Source organism: Polyodon spathula, chromosome 18, assembly GCF_017654505.1.
Source record: "Polyodon spathula isolate WHYD16114869_AA chromosome 18, ASM1765450v1, whole genome shotgun sequence".
NCBI classification, from domain to species: domain Eukaryota; kingdom Metazoa; phylum Chordata; class Actinopteri; order Acipenseriformes; family Polyodontidae; genus Polyodon; species Polyodon spathula.
The window spans coordinates 446,274-472,749 of NC_054551.1; the positions used below are offsets into that span (position 1 = coordinate 446,274).

The window sequence follows — 26,476 nt, forward strand, 5'->3', positions numbered from 1 at the left end:
GGAGGAAATAAAACAAACAAAGCAGATTAATACACTTTCAATAACAGCGACCCGGGAAAAATCAGCGGCCAGGGACTCCGAACAAAACCTAAAGGCATGCCGAAAGCTTTCAGGCATTTCAACGACTGTATGGAATATATCGTGAAATTGAGTCACACACCCTGCAGCCTAAACTACTTGATATATTTGATAAACCTGATATGCACATATTTCACAACTCCGATATGTATACATTGCATAACAATTATATCAGCTTTACATAACGCTCTGGTGGACAAATTCACCAGCTGGGAACAACAGCAAGCTTTAAAGTGATAACCAGTAGTCTCTGTAGATGTAGTTCTGTATAACAGAAGACTCATATCCTAACTGCTAGGAACTCAAGGAATGTGTATTGCCAATATAGCCCTGACTTGTATGATCACAGCATCCCTGATGTGAATCACCCCTGCACGAGGCTGACTCTCACTCTATTCTGTGTGATTACAGCATCACCCCTGCACGAGGCTGACTCTCACTCTATTCTGTGTGATTACAGCATCACCCCTGCACGAGGCTGACTCTCACTCTATTCTGTGTGATTACAGCATCACCCCTGCACGAGGCTGACTCTCACTCTATTCTGTGTGATTACAGCATCACCCCTGCACGAGGCTGACTCTCACTCTATTCTGTGTGATTACAGCATCACCCCTGCACGAGGCTGACTCTCACTCTATTCTGTGTGATTACAGCATCACCCCTGCACGAGGCTGACTCTCACTCTATTCTGTGTGATTACAGCATCACCCCTGCACGAGGCTGACTCTCACTCTATTCTGTGTGATTACAGCATCACCCCTGCACGAGGCTGACTCTCACTCTATTCTGTGTGATTACAGCATCACCCCTGCACGAGGCTGACTCTCACTCTATTCTGTGTGATTACAGCATCACCCCTGCACGAGGCTGACTCTCACTCTATTCTGTGTGATTACAGCATCACCCCTGCACGAGGCTGACTCTCACTCTATTCTGTGTGATTACAGCATCACCCCTGCACGAGGCTGACTCTCACTCTATTCTGTGTGATTACAGCATCACCCCTGCACGAGGCTGACTCTCACTCTATTCTGTGTGATTACAGCATCACCCCTGCACGAGGCTGACTCTCACTCTATTCTGTGTGATTACAGCATCACCCCTGCACGAGGCTGACTCTCACTCTATTCTGTGTGATTACAGCATCACCCCTGCACGAGGCTGACTCTCACTCTATTCTGTGTGATTACAGCATCACCCCTGCACTGTGCTGCGGACAGTTTACAGTTTCTATTAACAAAACTAAAACCGCTATCCTAACAACCTAACAATGTTGCAGTTTTCTGTGCGTCTGATCCAACACCAATATACACATTTGGCCAGTGTACTGTAAAGTGTTATGGTAGACTGGGCGTTCGGTCTGCGATTAGGAGGTCAGTGAAAACTTCTACGGGAAGCAATGAATCTTGTGACCTTGTTTTTTTTTTTTTTTTTTTTTTTTTTTTTTTACTAAAATGGCTCAGTCCTTCAGAAATGAGTTTTGGCAAGTCAGAGTTCCGGCATGAAAAAAAAAAGATTAGTATCTATCTTAACTAGTGCTTCATGTGAAATAAATCAGCAACAATAGAAGCGACACTGATGTGCAATACTTGGTTTCTTCACCATTCCTTGGAAAACATTCTTTTAGATTTCTAAAGATCACGATAATAAGTTAAACCCCTCTAGTGCAAAGAGTGGGCGGTTTGTGACCCTGCAGGTCTGCAATGATGTAACCTGCAGGGTCTGTAGCAATCTTCTTTTTAACATCTGCTATGCTGGACATACAGCAACTTTGAATAAAACATGTCATTTCTGAATAATCGCTTATTTAATGTAATGCAGCAGAGTTGGTAGCATTTAACAATGTGCATCGCCATTGTTAATAAGTAGAGTATACTGTACTCTGAACCTTGTAAACAATGCACATGCCAATTAACAAGCAGAGAGTCTAAACGTGGTGAAACAAACAAACAAACAAACAAACAAAATGACTTGAGTTCTGCACACTCACCGTCATACTCCTGTGTTCATCTTCAAACATATCCAGGAAAATTTCTTCTCCCTGGGAAAAAATCCCACACATCAACACTTTGAAGAGCAGAGTTGTTAAACTTTTGATTATAGTTTTAAACTATGACCCAGCAGATGTTTCTTGTAAAGCCTGCTTCCAGTAAGAGCTCAACGCCCTAATCAGAAATGGAAGAGCAGGCCCTGTGCTCTTCAGCCAAACAAAAATGAACACATCCTGTAACCAAGAAATCACCAGCACAGAGGCATCTGACAAAGGAGATACGGGCATGTCAGTAGGATTTAAAACAGAGCAGCTTTATTGTGCATGCGCTGGAGTCTGCAATTCCATCGGCATGGCTTTTAGAGCTAACAGTTACACTAGACTACATCAGACTCCAGCGTCTTTCATGCAGATTACTATTGATCTTAGCCAACTTTAAAACGTCCATTTTGATTCTCGGACACGCTCTTCGGAATCTCATTTCAAACTATAAAGAACTGGCGAGCAGCTGACGGAGAGAACTGTACAATACGGGTTTGATAGCGGAGGGTTGTTCATTCATTAACACTGTTAATGATATCCCTGAGCAGGTATCAGGGTAGCAGTGGCAGTAACGAGGAGATAGATATGCAGAAAACCATAGCGAGATTCTCCTAAAAGCATTATATCAATCCTAGGAATCCGCCCCGTCTTCCTTGTCGCTACAGTGTTTAACGTTACAAACAATCCAAACGCAGAACCGCCCGGGTTCTCTATGTTTTCACTTCCTTGATGTGAGGTCTAACAGCCAGGTCAGGCTCTAGGCAGGGGAGTGGAGGAAGATTCAAATATTATGCTCAAATTTGTGCCAGTCTAATCTGCTGGATAAGTACTTCCTTGTTACAGCACTGCAGAGTTGTGATAATCTAATACGGCTTCTTCAAATATTTAATGCAAGTCTACACCCGCTTGGAACATTTCTACCATCAACCAAATTAACAGAACTTACTGTAAGAGACAAAGAGGGCCGCTCAATAAGCACTCACTTCAAAATGAAGCCCACAACACAGCAGACAGATTACTTGAAGATGAACATTAGATCTGAAACTAACTTGGAGATGTGAAACCAGATAAAAGAAGACTCCCCCACCCTATATTGGCTACAGCCCTTGCATTGTTTTATTCATTGTACACGATCAGTTCCACATGCCTCTGCTCGTCTCCAGGATCAAAACTTCAGAAAACTCTGGAAGCCTGGATAACTCAAACCGAAAGTACAACATGTCAAACGGGCCGCTGCGTATCGCAGTAAATCTGGAATGTCTTGGACATGATCCATCGTGAGTAAATAAACATGCACATCCAGGCGGTGAATGATGAAGCCCTGCTGAGTACACTTTGAGAACGCTAGGGTGAAGTTGAGAGTCAACAAGCTTCACCTCCTAAGTATTGTAACAGGTTTAATCATGCCTTCAGCCCTGATTGAATGATTAATACAGAAGTGAGAGGCCCCTGGGGCTTGACACACTGCTAGTAACCTTCACATGGGGGGGCGCGAGCTCACCAGACTAGAAGCCAAGCAGGCCAACACCCCCGACGTCATCATTGCCGACACTGAACAGCACTGCAACACACAGCGTCACCACGGCTACGCCAACAAAGGCGTTTGTTGGCACCACTTGTCTTCTCTGCTTGGTTTTGTGAGTTTGAATTCAGAGTTTTTGTCAACGTGTTTGAAGTTATGGAAGACCGTCCCACAGTCATGCGTTCGCTGGATTAGGGATCTGCTCTCGTGAGCCATTGCATGACGACTTGACCTATTGAATGACACTCAATACGGTCTGTCTGGCCGTACGGCCATCTGTCGGTCTGTCTGATACTTTCAATAACAGCAACTGGATAAGCGGTTCTCTTAATTCACGACGCACCTCGTGTCTCTGGATAACAAACCCCACGTTCCTGAAGCTCCATTTAGAAACCCCCTATTGGCAAACAAAAAGAATCAGACCTGCTTTCCTGCACTTGAACTTGGATCAGCAGTCATTTGCTGGTCAGTATGCCGAGTCATAAGCAGCCCATTGCTAAGCCACAGGCCATGCCTTGTACACCAGCTGTTTAAACCAAATAATGAAAGTGTGAAATCTCCCAACAGGGCGCAGCAATCCTGAATATAAAAACTCACAGTACTGTGGGAAAAAAAACAAAACAATATTTCTTTAGAACCGCGACTAACAAAACCAGGAATGGCATGAATCTAAACCCAATTAACCCTGACCCGATCAGTCCATGAAGAGGACAGCTGTTGTGAAGGCATGACCTTGTTTGCTGGCCAAGTAAATGTGTTCTGGGAAAAGGTCGCCTCACAGAGGAATTCCTTCGAATCAGGATTTGTTTTTGTTTTTAAAAATTTTTTTTAGGCTTAACTTGTATAAAGAGTCATCGCTTACTGTGAGTAAGTCTTTAAAACTAAGCTGCACATTTGCATTGTGCCATCATGTTCCATGAAGTCAGATGAAACCACAGTGTCTCATCTTAAATAAAACAACTTAATGCGCAAACTATCATTTTATGAATTGGCTTTCAGTTATTTTTCTGCACTTTATTCTTCTGAATTTGTATTAAAGTGTTGAATTGAAATGAAAAAGGTTTGACCAAGACTTGGATTCTGCTGAAGTCGTTTTTCACACACATAAAAAAAGGCTTTTTCAATAGTAATTCTTTCAACACATGCCTTCCCTGTAAACAGGGTCCACTGTTATTTGCTCCAGATGTTAGGAGCCTCAGCAATTTACTCAAAGCCTCCACTAGTGTAGTTCACTATTGTAACAGCTTTGACTGTTACTAATGCAGCTTAGTTTGGGTGAGAAGAAAGCAAGCTTGTCATTTAGCAATCTTTAATTCACATTGATCAGAATCAAAAACTTGTGATCACAACAACCCAAAGTATACTACAGATGAGCAGCTAATATAAAGTGTTGTAGTAGGTAACCGTCTTTTGCAAAGCAGTGTGTGGATAGATAGATAGATAGACAGATAGATAGATAGATAGATAGATAGACAGATAGATAGATATACACACACACACAGTGTATGTACATATTGAAGCGCAGTGGGTTTTTACCTTATAAAAGCGTCGCAGGAGGTGAATACTCTCCTCTTTGGCCCCCTGTGAAAGCAGAGACAAATTTACAATTAGAAGTGGTTATTTTCACTGCAAACTTTCATTTAACCCTCGAGACAGATTCAGAGACGCCAGACAGGACAAATGAGCTGGAGTCAGTGGTTCCATTGTACACTAAACCATGCGGCTGCTGGAAAAACACATCACGGGACCTTTTCCCCAGCTCTCAGCTTCTTGTGAAGAGGGCATGAAAACATACTGCTTTATGAATGCTGTAATAGTGTTTTTCACAAGCTACTGCATAGTCGCTGTTCCACCAGCCAATCATAACCCTAACAGGTCGCACTGACAGTAGTGTGTTCTGGTATATATTTAAATAAAATAATTCACTATTTCATTTTGTTTGGACGTCAGATAGAAGAATAAAGGAGGGAGGGCTGTATATATATGATCTATATATATGATCTATATATGTGATCATATATATAGTACCAGTCAACAGTTTGAGTACACTTGCTGGAAACTAGGTTTTTTTTTTCAGAATTGACAATGCTTTACGTTCTATACGTTTCTGTAAATACTTGAAAATGAACACACATGTTACAATATACAAAACAAAACATAAGGAGTATCAAAGCAATGTTCAAGAAAATTGAAAATTGTCTCTAAATCCTGGATTCCTCAAAATAGCCACCCTTTGCCTTAATAACAACCTCACAAACACAAGGCATTCAGTTAACAAGTTTCAGCAGGAAATCACCCGACATGTCTTCCCAGCTCTTCTGCAGCAATTCCCAGAGATGTAGGGCACTTGTGGGTAGCTTTGCTTTGACTCTTCTGTCCAGTTCGTCCCATACAAGTTCTATGGAATTGAGGTCTGGAGACTGAGCAGGCCAGGTCATTAGATTGAGTTGTCCTTCACTTTCCTTCTTCGCCAGATAGTTCTTGTACAACATTGAGGTGTGTTTCGGGTCATTATCTTGCTGAAGAATGAAGGGCTGCCCAACTAGCTGTAATCCTGATGGAATGGCATGCCTCTGAAGTATGCAATGATAGCCATGTTGGCTGAGCTTGCCATGGACTTGGTAAAGATCACCAACAAAGCAACCCCAGCCCATGACACTGCCTCCTCCATGCTTGACAGTGAGAACCACACATGCAGAACTCATGCTCTCACCCTCTGCGTCTTACAAATACTCGGTGGTTGGACCCAAATATTTCAAGTTTTGACTCATCGGTCCATAAGACCGACTTCCACTCCTAAAACATCCAGTTTTTGTGTTTTTTGGCACAGGCAAGTCTCTTCATCTTATTCTGCACTCTTAACAATGGTTTCTTTCCAGCAATTCTTCCAGTTAGGCCAGCTTCATGCCATCTCCTCTGAACAGTTGATGTTGAAACATCTGTACTTCTAGTAGCATTTAGCTGAGCTTGTATTTCAGGGGCAGTTAATCGCCGGTTTCGCCGACTTGTGACTCGAATGAACTTGTTCTCTGATTCTGAGATCACCCTTGGCCTGCCTGACCTTGTTCGGTCGTCACGAGTGCCAGTTTCTTCAAATCCTTTGATGGTCTTGGCCTCAGCAGTTACAGACACTTGCAAAGTTCTTGTGATTTGTCTAAAGATTGACCTTCATTTCTTAAAGTAATTGCAGTCTTGTTTCTTTGCTTACCTGAGCATATTTTGCCATTTTCTGGTCCCTTACATTCAAGACTGACAAACTTGTGCCTATGCTACCTATATTTATAATCATGGACCCTCACCTGTTAACAGTAATTGGTGACAAAAGGTTAATTAGGTAACATGCTAGTTATCTCAGAGAACATCTAACAAAGACACTTTTATACTTAGGCCAGTGTTCTAACATTGTGTTATACACATTTCAGACTTTTAACTGACTTGGGCTTCAGACTGAAAATCCCTTGCTTTGGGTGACCATTTCTTTGAAATTGACAAGATTTACATTTTCATTTAAAAATGTAATTTTTGAATGCAATTCACAAATCATTATCAGCTTATATAAGTACCCGTAACATATAATGAAATATTAAGTGTTTATAGACAAGTTTATACAGTTAAAAAGATAATCATGAAAAACCTGGTTTCAAGCAGGTGTACTCAAGCTTTTGACTGGTACTGTATGTATGTATGTATGTATACACATATATATATGTATGTATATATATTTATGAGCGTATGAAATTCAGCTATATAACTTTTGAACTACACTGCTCAAAAGCACAGGCATTACCGTCACACAGTAGGAGCTGGTTAAAACATTGCTTGTTTGATTTTGAATCACGTTCACAAAGACTTTATTTATTGAAATGGCCGATGACTCATTCAGGAATTTTACAGCACTCAGTAACGGGAGTAAACATTTACTTGAACAGGGAGTTAATTGTAACTAGGCTCTTGTTTAAGAAAACGAGAAGCCTGCTTTTGGCTCCAAGCCACCCAAGTACAGAGCAACAGTGTGGATCTGACAACTACAATGAATCTACCAGTAAAATACACTGTACACTGTAGGGACTGGGGAAACATGAATTCCAGCCAGCAAGGCAATACCTGCGATATCAGTGAAGGCCAGGGCTAACACTATGACACTACACTACAGGGCTGTCCAACAGATGACACGAAGAGGTGAACTACCCCATTTAAGGACTTTAATGGGTTTGAAAACAGTACAAGGACAGACACATATCTGTTGTCGTTGATCAAAGTAGGTGCAGTCAAAAGACAAACGCAACTAACAAAAGTCAAACACAACTAACACCATCTGTTTAGAAATGCATATAAAAGCAGTAAGATTTGACTCAGGAAGTTTAACTGTGCATGGCATAAAGACTTGGTAGAGTGATATTGCTGTCATGTTATCTTCCCACTTAGTCTGTGTTAAAAAAAACAAACAGTTTTATGTCAAAGGGTGAATCCACTGGGTATGACTCAGTGTATTTACATGTACAATAAACATGAACAACACAGTACGCTGTTCCTACCCGACTCTCCCAGTCATGATCCTGATCCTGTAATACACATTCACGCACACAGCAGGATTAAGAAAAGCAAGCTAGAGTGGCGCCAATGCCATGGTGTCTAACTTTCGTTTCGTCTTTACCTCCAAGCAGGCGAGGTGCACATCTTTAATGATGCAGTCACTGCTGGACTGCACCAGCTGCTTCAGCAAAAGACAGCTCAGCTCCAGGGTCGCCAAGCGAATCTTCCCATCTACAGAAACAATACCAAATACACAATATCACTTAATAAAAACATACACACCTCAAACCAGAAGGTCCTTTATAAAACACAACAGCCCTCACTACTACCTAAAACAATATGGACCATTTTCATTATACACACCTACTCTTCCCATATATCTACAGAGGCTACAGCATGCAAACACGCATTTGCACTCAGCTTACACGTGCATTTATTGATTTAAGGTCATGATCTTAATAATTCAATGCATGGAGAGCACTTGCAGCTAGAACAACAGAAAGGGGTGAAGTGGTGTGTCAACGGCACAGAATTCTCTCTGTGCAGAGAATTTAAAACAGAAAAATATAGTAAGCTCCCTTAGCTGTAATAAGAGACCTTCTTCCTGCTCTGAGAATAAGAATGCTTTACGGCATGCAAGCATGTTGGTATTGGCGAGGATCAGCTGCAATAACACAGGACATCCAGCGGTCAAGCAATAAGGCTCCCTGCTGCCTAGGGCTATTAAAGTAGGGGTGTGCTTCCCTGTCTGCAGCATGGGATCACATTTCTACACTGGAACCGCATCAGAGCCTCAAAAAGAGACAGAAGCTACAATGAAGCTACATGTGTGTACGATCCTGAAACAGACTCCCTCTGCTGCTGCCACGGCTGCCATGCGTGGATGACCGCTTCTGCTACACAGCTGACAAAACCATTGTACAGCTCACTGGAAGAGAGAGATCGCATGGTCTGACGCGAATCCTGATGTGCTTTCCAGCTCCGAGTCTGGAAGGATTTACAGTACCTGGCTGTGCTGCCTGGTTCATGATCCTGATGAGCCGCTCTGCCAGCACGTGGCTGTACGAGCTCCTCTCTGCCTGCTGTGCTGGGAGCTGGATCTTCTCCAGCAGCTGTGAGGAGATACCTGGAGAGATGAAGCAGGGTCAGACAACACCGAGCAAAGGATGAAGTGGATGCAAAAAATGTTTGAAGAACTGGAGAAGGTTTCAACAACCCAAGACTAAAGACATTCAAACTGTTCTGGAACCTTTAAACATGAATGCACAGACACAGTGACAGATCGTACCTTTACTGTGGGACATGGCGTAGAGGAGACAGAGGACAAAGAGGACATAGTAGTCGTCCGTTGAGCAGTCCAGTGCATTATAAACCATATCCAGAAAGGGTCTGGAAATGATATGTAAGCATTAGAAGACGCTCGTACATACATACAGTATTGTAATCTGGTTAAAAGCACTCTTTACAAACTATACATGCAGACTATAGAAAAGTGAATGCACTCTGTGCAAATCTGTAAGCATCTGTTTTGGCTATTGCTACAGAACTACAGAAGCTGCCAAACCTGCTAAACTCAAATGTCATTTTAAAAAGAAAACAGGGAAGATATTAATTTAAAAACAGATTGATAACTTTCAGGCTTTTCAACTGATCACGTCTGCTCCTTCACTGCTCAGTGTTCTCAAGGCCCCATGTACTTCAGGGAGTGGAATTGGGTCAGCTCTAGACTGACCCACCTCAGTACAGTACCTGCTCTTCTGGACCTTGATTCCAGCCGCTGCAGCCGCTGCCGTCTTCTCCTCATCCGTCGTGTTCTGTTCCATCAACCCAGACATCTCGGAAATCTTACACCTCTCCATTATCACCATCTCTATCTCTGCAGGGAAGCACAGGGGTTGAGACAGCCTTCTCCAGTTTCATTCATTTCGATGCAGCACAGTACAGGAGGTCACAGCAGTAGCACGTTTACTTAATTTTGGCAATGTGGAGATGGCAAACGATGTGAAAAGCATCGAGGTTTCTTTCTGTTTTAATGAATATCTGCCTATAAAACACGCTAACAAGAATCGCATGACCAACCTGCGAGCCCTGGAGACTGGGATTCTGTAAGTCCGAGAAAGCCTTTAAGATTTGATTTCGATACAGTACAGTAAGGGAGTACATTCGGAACACTGTTCCTTAGAACATATCAAAGCTTTTCAGCTGAATTGGACTTCAAAAACCTGATAGCGTTTGTATCTGGACCAGTAGTGCAGCAACAGCTTATTTCATGCAAGCTATGAATTAGAAAAAATAACCATTCCTGTGCACCTATAAATAAGCTGCTAGTGCCAGTAGTCTTTTTAAAGTTGCTCTGTGAAGAAGCAGCGTATCGTAAGACAGAACACGTTACCCACTGCTCAATTCAACACACTACAAAAAACAGCTTATTGGCGATACTTTATTATTGAGTTGTTATCGGCTTTCCTAAAACCATTTAGGTCAATTAGGATGGAAAGCAATAGCAAGGACCACAGGCATGATTGTGTTCTCAGAAAGATTAAAGTGAAGAATCTGAATAGAAAGCAAACAGAGTACAAGAATGGAGATGTCTACGGTGCATTACGAAGAAGAGATTTCAATGGACAAAGGAGGTGAATTCACAAAAACTGGTCCAAAGAAACAGAACCGTAATAGCTTTCTGACCATCAGCTCAGGACAATCATATCATTACTCCTAACAGTTTTACCAGCGGTACCAGACAAACACTTCTACTGCAAGTCAGTCTGAGATTTTAAAAAGCAACAGACTTGGAGTGCTGTCGGGACTAAAACCAAATCCACTGCAGCTGTTTAAATGAATTACTCCAAGGCGTGGTCACGTTCATGCATCAGTATTAAGGACCAATCATTGCGAGTGCAGCCCCTGACACACGAATGGCACATCCAGCAGAGAGGGGGTGTCTGGCCTCGCAGTCGGAGCACTCACCTTCGTTGTCCCCACTTGTCTTGTTGCCTTTTGAACTAGCCTCTGTACCTTTAGCCTTGTCTGGGTCTTCCTGGGCCTCCTCTGGCCCTTTCTCCTCTTCCTCATCCTCCCCCACATTCTTGTAGTTCGGTCTTTTCTGCACCTTCTTTCTTCCTCTTTGACGGTTTATTTCCAAGGATCTTTCCAAGCTCTCTGCAGGCTTCGTGAAGCGCCGGACGCTCGCGGTCGCCTGATGAGGAGAAAAAAAAAAGTAGAGAAGAGAAACGTCTTTTTCAAAAAGTGATCCATGCTGTAATACTTAGCAGACAGCATCAAGACAAAATTTTAACAGTTTAACATTTAAAAAACATAAGGGAACACCCCTGGAATATCATCTAGTACTAGAAGTTGGACTGCACTGCACAGGTGCATGCCAGGTGAAGATTTACAGGCGCTTCTAGATTGCTGCTTTGCACCGAGCTTGCTATTGCAGATCCACCACGAAGGCCTGCTATCGACATACTGAAACGGGAGGGCAAACCAGCAGGTGGAAGTTCCGGCTATGCAAGCATTTTGTTTACGCCGTTAGTCAGCAGTTCTGTAACATTGGTTCTGTATCACTGTCTTCATCACCATGACTAAAGATACCCATCTCAGTTCACTGCAAGTGTGAGGCGGTAGTGTTCTGTGTAAACATGCGGTGGTAGGGTTCAAGAAATTCGCGAGAGAGGCTTCATCTGCACCCAACACAAGCCAATACTAAACCACACCTTTCCACCGTCAATTACAGCATGCCAACTCCACATCACAGGCAGCTCTGCCTGTATGAGAGACGCGCTGGCTCTCTATCTTGTTTTTCGGCCGCTCCTGACCCTTCCCTTTACTGTCCAGCTCTCAGTTCTTTTGCATGCTCTCAGTTTCACAGGCCCCGATTAGCACCAAATCTAACCTTGCCTTAGGAATTCCAAAATATGTGCGGATAACAGTCTGAAAATCAGCCTGCAAATCTTTCAGAAAAACATTTCACTGCTATGCTGCAATCACTATGATAGCGGCCGAGCCCTTTACAAGCTACACTGAAATGCACCATCATCATCTCCCCCCCCCCCCCCCCCCCCCCCGATTCCAAAATAACTAGATTCTCTGAATGCACAGCTTCCCGGATACAACAGGAAGTCTGAGGTTATCTTTCTTATTGAAGCATTAGTCTATGGGATATGTAATCACAGTGCAAAGAAAACCTTCCTCTGCCTCTAAGGCAGCTCAGTTCTACAGAAAGAGGAAAGGCACAGCCCAGAAGACTCATTACTACTGGAAAATGTAAGACTGGGGAGTTGAGATGGTCATCTGGAGAAATGAAGGCACTTTGTCTGCTGCTTGTGATCTGCCTTAAATCTGTGGTATTTCCATGAATGGTGTTTGGCACTTAAGGTGTTCAAGCTTAGAAATAAAGGGACTGCCCCCCTTCCCCTGCCCTTGCTATTGGGAAATTCATTTTTTGGAAAGTGGTTTTTTTATCTGGGCTGTTGTATACTGGCCGGTGTGTGTCCATGCTGATTTTGAGAAATCTGAGGACATGTTAAGCATTCGTAACAGAGCGCTGCTCCCATCCCCTACTCCAGCAGGGAAAACTAGAAGAGAAAAGTCAAGAGGACTCAACGCTCACCCAGTGTCTGTCTCTTCTAGCGTTACGTAGAACTCGACTGGCACATATTGGCTTGCAATAAAGTAAGTGCACTGCAGTAGGTAGAGCGATGGAAGAGCGTGTGGTCACAAACGTCAAGCAGGAATGTGCTCAAAGTGAAACACTGAATTAGAGAAGGCATCCTAGAAGGCAATTTTTATGATTCCTTTAAAAGTATCCTTAGGGTTTTACAGTGCCATTCATTCACTTGACTTTTACCCAACGCCAGCGAGAACGAACGGGCAAGTCAACCAGCACCATTCCATTCCATTCCTGAACGGATACTGCAGACTCCAATCTGCTTGATCTACAGCCCCATTCTTTTTTACACATTTAAGATAAAAAAAACTGCATCACCCTGTTCATCAGCATAATGCAGCAGTAAACGAACTGTGAAAAGAATTAGCAGCAAGGTTTACCCACTAGCTCCTTGTCCGTCTCTGTGCTTACCACCATCTAAGACACCACTATGCCGATTCACAGTGACGCAGTACTATTTCTAAATCATACACAAATCCTAAAAAAGATAAAGGCTTTTTATTTTATTTTATTTTTTTAAATGCCTGCCTTCTTAGAAGGCAGAGTTAGTAAATATGTTTTCTGACAATTGGATTAATTCATTCTCAGAATGTAATTTGCAGTTCTATAAGAGGAAGCCTTCCTTGAAACCACTGCCTACTGATAACCACGAGACTCCTCCTGTCTCTTAGTGCTGATCACACATGCGCGCTCCTGCCTGACACACACTGCTCTAGATTCTAGATTAGTGCTGATCACACATGCACGCTCCTCCCTGACAAACTGCTCTATTCTAGATTAGTGCTGATCACACATGCACGTGCCTGCCTGACATTTTTCAGACATTAAAACTGCACCCAAAATAAAATTACCAAACCATAAATAATTCAGATGTTTCATTTTTTTTTTTTTTTTTTAAACTTCGACAAAATAGTAAATAACTTTGATAACCTAGCCTAATTACTTAAAAAAAAAAAAAAAAAAAGTTAATTCTTGAAAAGAGAAAGGCAAAACAAAAGCACGGTCCAATTTAAGGATGAAAAGGTTGTTTTGTACAGTGTTGTTTTTGCTTTTATGTGGAAATGCCTATATTCCAGCTCTACAGCAACATTCAGGGCAGAACCTTCAGTTTTCACAGCTCTGTACACAGCCGGTCACAGTGCTCCCTCGTTCATTTAAAATCTCAATCTTTCACCTGCATGCTTTGGTTTGGATAATGCCGGTATATGTTTTATTGATCTGTTCTTTGACAGCACTGCAGACAATAGTTTTGCTGTGTCTTGACTGAAAAGTGATCATGTAATTAGCAAGGAAGCACTGAACGGGAGAGTGTTGAATGGAGCCAAAACAGGATTTAAAAAAAACAACAAAAAAACCCAACACAAAATCCAATCTAAATCGTGCAACACTTCACAACGCATCCTGCAGCAACGCAGCGTGCTGCTCCTCCTAGGTATGGTTCTGGGTCACTACTAAGAAACCACCAAATGGATGGTAACAATTTAATATACAGGACAGTGTACACAGAGACAGCAAGACAAGCAGATCAGGCTAGCAGAATGATGTCAGACTCGAGTGAACTGTTTTCAATTACATTAAACAGGTCATATAATTTTTCTAACCCAAAAAACAATAGCGTGTGTACACTTTAGTTTATTTAAGGCACTTAATATTTCAAACTTGTTTTGTCTGCAATTAAACAAAGCATCTTTACCGATAAGAGTGAATTACCTTGAAAAGGTAAAATTCACGTGTGGGTGTACTATATCCTGTGTTATACACAGTTGTTGTTGTTGTTGTTTTTTTGGGGTTTTTTTTAGGAGCTCTCACTAGTTTCAGACGTTCGCTGTCGTGCAAACTTGCAGCCGGTGTTGTTGCTGACACACATGCGACTCGAGAGCAATTCGGATCTGATCTCTCTATCAATCAAAACACCTGTGCAGCGGGCCTGAGCAGATTGTGCAAGATAACAACGACAGGCTTGCAGTTTGTTTTTCCTCTCTCTCCAAACAGAAATGCAAAGCCACGCTCAGGCACGGATAACGGTGAGACTCCAGGTTCCCTGTGGACACCGGGTATGGACGGCTGCACTGGGTCACACGCTTCCTCTAGTACTGCATCCTCGCTTCGTGAATACAGACTCCAGGATGTCAATACAATGGGAAAGTGGCATTGTGAGTTTACTAACACACTAAACATCCGGTTGTATTTCCTGCTACCTGTGCCCTGCGTATTTATATTTATAGCTACAGATCCATTCCTCCCTGTGGATCAGGATCCTTTGCATTGATTTAATCCCTGGCCAAGCACATGGCAACAAGGCAGGCCTGGGACTTGTACAGGTTTACAGTCGGCAGCCAGGATTCAGACATTACAATCCAACACAGCTCACAGTCACTGAGATAGGGGTCTAACAGAGCTCGTCAGTCACCGAGATAGGAGACTAACACAGCTCACAGTCACTGAGATAGGAGACTAACACAGCTCACAGTCACTGAGATAGGGGACTAACACAGCTCACAGTCACTGAGATAGGGGACTAACACAGCTCACAGTCACTGAGATAGGGGACTAACACAGCTCAGTCACTGAGATAGGGGACTAACACAGCTCACAGTCACTGAGATAGGGGACTAACACAGCTCACAGTCACTGAGATAGGGGACTAACACAGCTCAGACTGAGATAGGGGACTAACACAGCTCACAGTCACTGAGATAGGGGACTAACACAGCTCACAGTCACTGAGATAGGGGACTAACACAGCTCAGTCACTGAGATAGGGGACTAACACAGCTCACAGTCACTGAGATAGGAGACTAACACAGCTCACAGTCACTGAGATAGGAGACTAACACAGCTCACAGTCACTGAGATAGGAGACTAACACAGCTCACAGTCACTGAGATAGGGGACTAACACAGCTCACAGTCACTGAGATAGGGGACTAACACAGCTCACAGTCACTGAGATAGGGGACTAACACAGCTCAGTCACTGAGATAGGGGACTAACACAGCTCACAGTCACTGAGATAGGGGACTAACACAGCTCAGTCACTGAGATAGGGGACTAACACAGCTCACAGTCACTGAGATAGGAGACTAACACAGCTCACAGTCACTGAGATAGGAGACTAACACAGCTCAGTCACTGAGATAGGGGACTAACACAGCTCACAGTCACTGAGATAGGGGACTAACACAGCTCACAGTCACTGAGATAGGGGACTAACACAGCTCAGTCACTGAGATAGGAGACTAACACAGCTCACAGTCACTGAGATAGGGGACTAACACAGCTCACAGTCACTGAGATAGGAGACTAACACAGCTCACAGTCACTGAGATAGGAGACTAACACAGCTCACAGTCACTGAGATAGGAGACTAACACAGCTCAGTCACTGAGATAGGGGACTAACACAGCTCAGTCACTGAGATAGGGGACTAACACAGCTCACAGTCACTGAGATAGGGGACTAACACAGCTCACAGTCACTGAGATAGGGGACTAACACAGCTCAGAGAGATAGGAGACTAACACAGCTCACAGTCACTGAGATAGGGGACTAACACAGCTCACAGTCACTGAGATAGGGGACTAACACAGCTCACAGTCACTGAGATAGGGGACTAACACAGCTCACAGTCACTGAGATAGGGGACTAACACAGCTCACAGTCACTGAGATAGGAGACTAACACAGCTCACAGTCACTGAGATAGGGGACTAACACAGCTCACAGTCACTGAGATAGGGGACTAACACAGCTCACAGTCACTGAGATAGGAGACTAACACAGCTCACAGTCACTGAGATAGGGGACTAACACAGCTCACAGTCACTGAGATAGGAGACTAACACAGCTCACAGTCACTGAGATAGGAGACTAACACAGCTCACAGTCACTGAGATAGGGGACTAACACAGCTCACAGTCACTGAGATAGGGGACTATTTAGGGTTTGGTCAGAACTGTGTAAGGGAGTATGACAAGAGGTTAATCATTATATTAATTATATTAATATAATTATATTATTATATTATATTAGTTATAATTATTACAGTGCACTTGCCATCTCCAGAATCAATCCAAACCACAATATCCTAATTCTCAAGCAAGCACACCAACCACTGTAGCATTGAATTTAAAACATTTCAAACTTTATCTCACCGTATGACATGGTGTGCTCATTTTCAATGCAGGGGCTCACGAAACAGCAAGCAAACCCATTTGAAGGGTCTATGTGAGGTCACTTTGGTCTCTCTCTCAACTGACCAAAATAAACCTTGTCTAGCACTTGATCTAGATGCATATTTATTTTCTCACGTATCACACACGCTGCATGCTTCTCTATATCTGAACAGCATTTCTGGTGTGATCATGCGAGAGGATTGCTGGTAAGAGCCAGCGGTGCTGGTAAACATCTCATTCATTACGGGAAAGAGAAAATGAGGTTAGAAGGCTGACAACCCCAGCACAGGTATCATCAAACCACATCTGCACTTGACAGGAAGCAACAGCCGACCCTTCACGCCATCCAGGAAGGAAGCTAAAACCGAAGCTCAGCTGGTGTTAAATAAAGCTCCCTGCCAGCACACACCCCTTTCCCAAACACACCAAAACCACCAGAGCGCTACTGTCTCCAGGGATTCAGCGCCCAGCTGCACAGAGCTGCATGCTGTGCTTCATTTCAGAAGGGATGCTTCTGAACTGTCCAGGCCTGCCAATGAGTGCATGTGAAAGACTGAGAAAGGAAGGCTTGTGCTGGCATACCTATATATGGTATAACCCACCAGCACGCCAAAGTGCCAAATAACTCCTTCATCATCCTCACAGAGCGACTCTCAGTGGCTGACAATGCAATGTTTCCTAAATAAAAACTAAAAATGGGTCTGTTTGTTGCACATCTACTGGAGGATTCACCGGAGCCTTGGATGGAGCAGGTCCTGTCTGAAAGGGTGCACACAGATTCACAGCCTGTCTGAAAGGGTGCACACAGATTCACAGCCTGTCTGAAACGGTGCACACTGGGTTGCACAGCCTGTCTGAAAGGGTGCACACTGGGTTGCACAGCCTGTCTGAAAGGGTGCACACAGATTCACAGCCTGTCTGAAAGGGTGTACACTGGGTTCCACAGCCTGTCTGAAAGAGTGCACACTGGGTTGCACAGCCTGTCTGAAAGAGTGCACACTGGGTTGCACAGCCTGTCTGAAAGAGTGCACACAGATTCACAGCCTGCCTGAAAGGGTGCATACAGGGATCCACATCCTGTCTGAAAGGGTGCACACAGATTCACAGCCTGTCTGAAAGGGTGCACACAGATTCACAGCCTGCCTGAAAGAGTGCACACTGGGTTGCACAGCCTGTCTGAAAGGGTGCACACAGATTCACAGCCTGTCTGACAGGGTGCACACTGGGTTGCACAGCCTGTCTGACAGGGTGCACACTGGGTTTCCAAAGCGAGCAAGCCCTTGCTCTGCTGGTTTTCAATCGAGTTATTGGAATTATCAAGAGACCATCAATTGCAGATCTGAAGTTTGTACAGGAAGAATTCCACACAAACCAAACTTCTTCAAAACCCATTTCATTTCCACAGTAACAAAAGCAGAGACTCTTAATACTGCAGAGGCTATTTGAAAAAGCAATTATTATGGAAGTGTGAAGCATCAATGTTGTGCTTAAAAATACTCACACAGCTTTTCTGTACGTCCTGCTCAGCTTGCAGTGAAAACACAGAGAGATCTCCGTTCAAAATAACATCTGCCAAGGAGTTCACCAGCGGAGCATAGTGGATTATAAGAAACACCTGAAAGACACATCGTTTAAAGTCCATTCATTGTACAACAGGGAATCCTCAGAACAAGCGTGCTGCATGTAGACACGCTGGCTAATCTAACATATGCTTGGTCTACAGCTGGCAATTGCAACCGAAAAGCAGCTTCTCAACCCAGGCCAGAAGCACCCTTTAAAAGGGTTTAAAAAGACAAAAAAACCATTTAATTAAATTAGAACCACTGAGACTGATGGAAAACATCATAAAAAGATAACAGAAAAGTACTAAATAAATACATGAATAAATAATAATAATATTCTTAAAATGTAATTTGAAGCCAGACAAAACCAGGCCAACCAAAATGAAACACTAGACACACACACAGAGACACACACACACACACACACAAAGACACAGACACAAACACACACACCCTCTTGTGGTTCTTTAACAAGGTGAACTCAATCTCATTAAAAACTGTTAGTAATATTACTGATACTAGCCATAAGTACTGTGAAGTACTTTTTGATGTGAATGTTTTCCAGTATAGTTCTTTAAGTCAGAAAAGTATTCAGTTTAACATCTTGTGAAACCTGGATGATTTTTTAAAAATGTCAATCCATCTTGAGAGTTTCCCCTCACCTTCCATGAACATGAAGACCACTGATTACCTGCGAGACAGGTAAAGGGCTAGGGTTACCTGTGAGACAGGTAAAGGGCTAGGGTTACCTGTGAGACAGGTAAAGGGCTAGGGTTACCTGTGAGACAGGTAAAGGGCTAGGGTTACCTGCGAGACAGGTAAAGGGCTAGGGTTACCTGCGAGACAGGTAAAGGGCTAGGGTTACCTGCGAGACAGGTAAAGGGCTAGGGTTACCTGCGAGAGGAGATAAAGGGACACCTGAGAGCTGATCCTTGGGCGATCTCCACTCTGGAAAACACAAAAGAAAAAACACAGGGATCAGAACACAAGGAGGTTTACAAAAAAAAAAAAAAAAAAAAAAAAAAAAAAAACGGGGGGGGGGGGGGGGGGGGGGGGGGGTGGGGGGGGGGGGGGTACTGGCACAACAGGAGGCAGCTAATTAGATGACACTTTTGTGGCTGTTTTTACTTCAGCTATTTGACATGCAGTGTCAAAACAGACCCCTCTTCCCACACCATTCCTGCTTTTCAAAAAAACTGCGCCAGTAGCCAGCAATGATTAAAAACAACAGAGACATAACAGACTGTAAGGGCACCCTCAAAATGTAACGAAATCTCACACCGAGTGCACTACCTGCTATCTGAACTGTTAAACAGAACAAAACCACAACTCCTCAGTTACCAGTTGGATGATGTCAAGTTATATACTGTATATATATGTATACTGGGTTCGCCTGGAGCAGCTGTTTTGTTGAAACATGGAGATAAGGGCAGGTACAGTGTCTGGATACCAAAGGAAGAAGCTTGGCCTAGATACCATGAGATGATCACACAACAACCTGTAAATTCCTTGTTATCATAGAAAAATACAAACCTCTTTTTTTGTTTTTTTTCTTCTCGACATTTTCAAAGTTTTATGTGCAATCTGAAAAGTGGGCTGTAGTTTACCTTTTCGATGTTCTGCTCTGCTGTCAAATTTTATACTAGCAGTGCTGTGAATAATGGTGATATTACCACTGCTGTGCACAATACACAACGCTACAAGTGCATAATGGGAGCGCTGAGAGTACTGGGAAAGGGTTAATACTGCCAGCGCTATGAATACGGGAGGGCAGACATGGCACCTATAAAAACGGACTGATTCAACGAGCGACCGGCGTTCTCAGCGTGTCAGGCTGTACGAAGAAGGCCCAGTTTGAGAACACATCGGTGGATTTTACAACTAAACCCACGACTAAATGCTCCCGATTACATGAAGTGATGTGTTGTTTTTGAAAAATTGCAAACAATAAAACTAATTGTAAAAGCATCAAAACTGTTAATGCACACTCCTTGAACATCAGTTCTAGCTCATGCATTGCAAGCAACCACGCACACAAGCACAGAGAAAGCCTGCATCTCGTACCTGCTCGTGGTTCACCAAGGAGTAAACATAAAGGGGCAGAAAGAGCCTGTTGAGCAGGTGGTCTGTCAGCACGTCATTGAGGAATTCACAGTTAATAATCAGGATATCATTGAGATAGTGCAGGTGATCCAGGTGCTCTGCCACCAAGTCACTGAGCTTGCCACGGTTTCTGTGCCTGAAAACACCAACACTTCAGATCAGCTTCATAACAAAACAGCAAGACTTCCACTGTTAAAGATGCAAACAAAGTGACATCACTGTCTACTGGAGACGCAGCATCCCCAGGGATCAATCAACGGTAATTCAAGCAAAGCACAGGAAATGCATGCAATAAAGCTGGAATAACGTTTTAACTTTATAGATGTGGAACATTATATGGAAACTACATGATAAAGTTACACTGGAAACCTACAGAACCCCCCCCCCCCCCCCCCCCCCCCCCCCCCACCCCCCCCCCCCCCCCCCCCCCCCCCCCCCCGCCCCCGCCCCCGCCCCCCGAGGTAAAGGACCTTGATCGGTAGACTCTCGCCCAAATAAAAAGAACCGTTGAATTTCAGTGCAAATGGTACAAAGGCACATGGCTTTAATTCTGTGAAAACACTGGCCTTAATGTTATCAAGCTATCTGATTGTTGGAAAAAAGCTGTACAACATCCAGCCAAACAGATTCAAATATAAAAATATACCCACTTTATAAAGTAATCCTGCTTGCTCCATTGAAAACAAATGTAATGTTACAAACACATGCTGGAAATATCAGCTCTCTGTGGGAGAGTTCTGTTTCTGTAAAGCACGAGGAGTATAACAAAAAAGACAGTCTTAACAGTTTTGCAGTAACCTGCAACTGTCTATATGGATTGACCAGCAATAAGCTTGTGTCCAAACAGCTAACCTTTGGAATTTAAACTAGGAATGCACGCACTGCACTAATACTCAGACGCCCCAAGAGATTTTTCACTGAAGCGTAAAACTGAACAAGATTGTTGGAACAGCTGCAGCTTTAAGAACGGAATGCTGAGTGGTAGCGGCACCACATTGCCATCTACTGGATATGTTAGAATTCAAGCATTTGAAGAGCTGCTTGTAATGTACTGTATATAATTATAGTATAAGATAGATAGATAGATAGATAGACAGACAGATAGACAGATAAGCAAAAGATGTGCGCCCTTACTCTTCATCTGTCTGCACACAGTTATCCAGCTCAATCACATGGCTTCCTATGAACCAGACCAGGTTGGAGAAGTAGGGAACAGCCGTCTTGTCTCTGATATAGTGCAGCATGAGCTGGTTGTCCACTGCAGAGAAGAAAACAGAACAGGGTCATTTGACATTTCTATTGCAGTTTAGCAGATCATAGTTAACAGAAAGAAAAGAACTGATCATTCCGATGTGGAAAGGCTTAAATGAAATACCTTGCACATGTACAGAAAAAAACTGGAAGGCATGCATTACTATGCACTCTGAAGAAATAGGGGTTCAAACAGGAAGGCATGCATTACTATGCACTCTGAAGAGACAGGGGTTCAAACAGGAAGGCATGCATTACTATGCACTCTGAAGAGACAGGGGTTCAAACAGGAAGGCATGCATTACTATGCACTCTGAAGAGACAGGGGTTCAAACAGGAAGGCATGCATTACTATGCACTCTGAAGAGACAGGGGTTCAAACAGGAAGGCATGCATTACTATGCACTCTGAAGAGACAGAGGTTCAAACAGGAAGGCATGCATTACTATGCACTCTGAAGAGACAGGGGTTCAAACAGGAAGGCATGCATTACTATGCACTCTGAAGAGACAGGGGTTCAAACAGGAAGGCATGCATTACTATGCACTCTGAAGAGACAGGGGTTCAAACAGGAAGGCATGTATTACTATGCACTCTGAAGAGACAGAGGTTCAAACAGGAAGGCATGCATTACTATGCACTCTGAAGAGACAGGGGTTCAAACAGGAAGGCATGCATTACTATGCACTCTGAAGAGACAGAGGTTCAAACAGGAAGGCATGCATTACTATGCACTCTGAAGAGACAGGGGTTCAAACAGGAAGGCATGCATTACTATGCACTCTGAAGAGACAGAGGTTCAAACAGGAAGGCATGCATTACTATGCACTCTGAAGAGACAGGGGTTCAAACAGGAAGGCATGCATTGCTATGCACTCTGAAGAGACAGAGGTTTAAAGGTTCAAGTTTACTCCACTTACATGACACTGCATTAAGGCACCAGGGGTCACCATTGAGGAAGGAACAAAAAAAGAGAAACTGTTAACAGGGTCAGGGACTGGCCAGTGAAGCGTCTTCCTAAGGATGGATATCCTTGCTAAAGACACACAAGCTGAAGGAGAGAGAGAGGTGAGAAGCAGCTGCAATGTAACTCATGGGGAAGCACAGAGGCACTTTCAGGGTTTTTAACAACAGCTTCCACACAAACAGCGTGTCTGATTCAACGGTGAACAGCATGGCCAGTAATAGAAACTAATCTTGCATTGCAAAATGTTTACCTCTCCATCACTGAGGAAGCACCTAGGCATGCCCACACACGGGGGGGAGGTGGAATATGACTCCAGTTGCACAGCAGGTTCACCCATTGCAGGCTGTAATCTATGCTTGATTAGCCACAGTGTGTACAGACAACACGTTCAGGTGTGTCTTATTAAACTCATAGAGGAGCATTGTGGAGAGATGTGTGTTCTGCAGTTCTCGACTCACCTTTGTACACGTTAAGGGTGATGGTCCTGACTGCAATCCGGACCATGCTCTCCGAGTGGTTGAAGAACTTAATGGCCTCGGTGTACAGGGCAAAATCATTACTGTGCTGCAGTCGAGAGAGAGAGAGAGAGAGAGAGAGAGAGAGAGAGAGAGCGCAAAGTGAACACAGCCCAGACTGGACATTCAAAGAACATTGCAAAGTTAAAGGAAGGAACACACTGCTCCCCTGAGGTGCCTTCTGAAGGTTTCTTATGGAAAAGAGTGCTACATCAGAGCTGCACCTGCTCTCTCGACACCGTCTTTAATCGATCTCGAGGACTGTGTGCTGTAGCCATGCACTGGCTACAGAGAGCCCATACCTGTCTGTTATACACAGCTTGTATTGTGCAGTGCAATGCAAACAATTTTTACAGTGCAACAGTGTAAATGCAACTGCAACCTCATCTTACAGACCAAATGTGTTTTGTATACACAGCCTAGCACAAATAAAAAACTACAATATCTGCATGGTAACAGTTTGCTAAAACAAACATAATCATCCCATGAGCATCTCAGCCTGCAGCTCAATCCTTTCCTATCGAGCACAGCTATAGAAATGTCTTATTTTACTGATTCCCTTGCAAAATGTTCCAGTTTTCACAGTTATACTATGCATTTAGCAAAGTGGTGTTTTTTCAATATTTTTTACCACACCTCTCTGTGCTTTACAATGCTCGCCATGCTTTCACTATGCTTTGCTGTGCGTTCGCTATGCTTTTACTGTGCTAATCTTTGATCAGGGTAACCCGATTATCTCCTGGAGAGCTAACTGCAGTACCCCCGGGTCTCTTACCTCGTTATAAAAGAAATGCACAGTGTGGTTGTTCATTTTCAGCGACAGTGTCTTCAGGAAGGAGATGTAGTACGCCATGATCTCCTCGTCAGAAAAGTCAAATTTGTGCACGATAATGGAATTGACATGGTTGTTGGACAGCAGATAATCTAGACAAAAAGAAAACAGGTACCATAATCGACAGCAGCATATTTATTAATTAATGCTGATCTATTGAGATGTAGCTGCAGTCTGTCACTGGGAGCCTGTCTGTAAACTTACAGAGAGACGTCTCGTGGCTGATGTTTTCAAACAGGATATTCAGCGTCTGCAGGAGCTGCACACACACATAGCGGCCGGACTTCTGCCGCAGGATGTTCAGAAAGAAAGCGAACATGTTCTTCTCCAAAAAGAAGCTGCGAAACACAAACGGCACGGCGCTCACAAGGTGTCGCTGCACTGAGTTAAACACACTTAAAATGATCAGGAATAACACAAACAACATGCTCTAATTGCACAAAGCGTTTCAAAAAAATAAAATAAGGTACAGATGGTTCAAATCAATCACTAGGTGCTGTTCCTGCTGCCCTGGTTTTATTTACTCAACTTGCATGCTCTTTGAACAGTGTATTTACAGTGCACTGAACTGCATGACAATCAAGATCAAATAAGGTCCAGTGCATGCATAACATGAGCGGTCCTGTTTATGGTGCAATGAGTTGAAAATAAGCTTGAGGTCGGGACAAACACTGGAGCAAGTCCTGCACACACTGCCTCTGGTATCACGAAGGACTCAAACACAGTCAATCAAGGGCAATGCCTACTGATACAGTATATATGGTGCATATATTAATATTGCAAACATGTACAGCAGTATAAATACAATCTTTCTAGAAATGCAGTCAAGTCATTTTAGTTAACGTTTGCCCCTTCCTGTATTGAAGTACCGTGCGGTTAGTTTACCTGTCTTTGAAAGTATATCTACAGCACAGACAGGGTGACTAGAGCAGATAACAGTGCTAGTTTCACTGAGCCTGGATAACGAGTCCTCCTCCCTCCATGCTCCTATCGGCTAGCGTTCCCAACCCACACTCACTCGAACACCGAGCTGTCATTCTGATCGCCCCAGATCAGAATCTCCGTTATGGACCGGATGGTCTCGACCAGGAGGTTCCGGTTATGATCCGTCACTGTGGTATTCTTCGTCAGGACATGGTACATGTATCTAGGTGGGTAAAAAAAAATAAAAAGCCCTTATTACTTACTTACAATAATGACTGGTCGCATTGTTAATTACCAGCATTGTCTTTATTACCGTGTTTACTTAGGTATGCATTTGAGAAGATGAAGTGTTTATTTCATAAATAACGAGATTAAATCCAGAGACGTGCCTGTCAATGGTAAAATGGTAACAAGTGGTGTATGATAGAAATAAAGTAACCGAAATCTCGGGCACTGTGTGCAACGTGCGATTTCTCCTCAACACGCTCCCTCGGCAGCTGCACAAAACACGTTCTTAATATACAAGCAACCACTGCAGTTTCAATAAACTTAAAGCTAATAAAATAGGCGCATTTTCATCAGTCCTGACGAGTCTTTGTGGGGATCGTCTTAAGTTACTGGCAGTCGAATTTGTACAGGTAATAAGAAACCCCAGAAAGACCACTATCACTAGATTTCTACCTGTTCAACCACTCTGTGTTACTAACAGCACAACTCAGGAGATTAATCTGCCTGATGCAGACCTCAATGCTGTTGCACTGCACTGTGCGGTCCGGCTCCAGCGTCAAACTTCCCAAGAGACGCAACACAGCGACCGTCAACTTTCAACTTCAGATTATGCAAAACTGCTGTTGACAAAAAACGATGTACTGCTAATCTGTGTTCATTTATTTATTTATTATTAATGTCCACCCTTAGCGCTGCTTGTCCTAAACACAGTAAAACACAAGCATCAATGCACGCTTACTTCAGGTGGTCCAGAGAATGAATGCTTTTAGACTTCCCTTGCCCGGCTCCGACCCAGCTTCTAGACCGTCCAAACATTGCTGTTAGCGTCGGGGCGTTTATACTTAACATGTGTGTCCGATCAAGTCCATACCGGTAGCTAGCACAATTCACAACAAATGTAACACAAAATAAGACATAAATTAAATGACGTTTGACATTCGGAGAGACCAACCCCAACAAAACCTCTGCTACTAGGAACCGGACGCTGCCACGTCCGGGCGGCCGCCGCTAGGTATAGTCGTAGTTGTAGTTCTTCAGTCTCATTCGCTCCCTCAGCCGCCGCAGCAAAGGGCGCTTCACGAAC

General features: G+C 43.5%; 1 protein-coding gene across 6 annotated transcripts in view; it reads right to left on the bottom strand.

Annotated features, from left to right (window-relative positions):
• Window positions 1–26,424, bottom strand: part of LOC121330816 (protein CLEC16A-like) — a 48,242-nt gene extending 21,818 nt beyond the window's left edge. For 2 of the 6 annotated variants that reach the window (XR_005951900.1, XM_041277640.1), the window contains exons 1-17: window positions 26,132–26,424; window positions 25,259–25,387; window positions 24,445–24,578; window positions 24,184–24,332; window positions 23,352–23,457; window positions 22,847–22,852; window positions 21,810–21,933; window positions 20,637–20,811; window positions 19,467–19,520; window positions 18,512–18,625; window positions 11,136–11,364; window positions 9,918–10,044; window positions 9,457–9,557; window positions 9,175–9,294; window positions 8,290–8,399; window positions 5,172–5,216; window positions 2,072–2,122 (exon numbers count right to left, since the gene is read on the bottom strand). Coding sequence is in view for 5 of the 6 variants with exons in the window: in XM_041277640.1 (XP_041133574.1) it covers window positions 2,072–2,122; window positions 5,172–5,216; window positions 8,290–8,399; window positions 9,175–9,294; window positions 9,457–9,557; window positions 9,918–10,044; window positions 11,136–11,364; window positions 18,512–18,625; window positions 19,467–19,520; window positions 20,637–20,811; window positions 21,810–21,933; window positions 22,847–22,852; window positions 23,352–23,457; window positions 24,184–24,332; window positions 24,445–24,578; window positions 25,259–25,387; window positions 26,132–26,241 (1,884 nt within the window). In the remaining variant the exon portion in view is untranslated. The remainder of the gene's footprint in view (window positions 1–2,071; window positions 2,123–5,171; window positions 5,217–8,289; window positions 8,400–9,174; window positions 9,295–9,456; window positions 9,558–9,917; window positions 10,045–11,135; window positions 11,365–18,511; window positions 18,626–19,466; window positions 19,521–20,636; window positions 20,812–21,809; window positions 21,934–22,846; window positions 22,853–23,351; window positions 23,458–24,183; window positions 24,333–24,444; window positions 24,579–25,258; window positions 25,388–26,131) is intronic. The other 4 variants (XM_041277639.1, XM_041277637.1, XM_041277636.1 and 1 more) reach the window with 4 other exon arrangements.
• Between the last annotated feature and the right edge of the window lie 52 nt (window positions 26,425–26,476).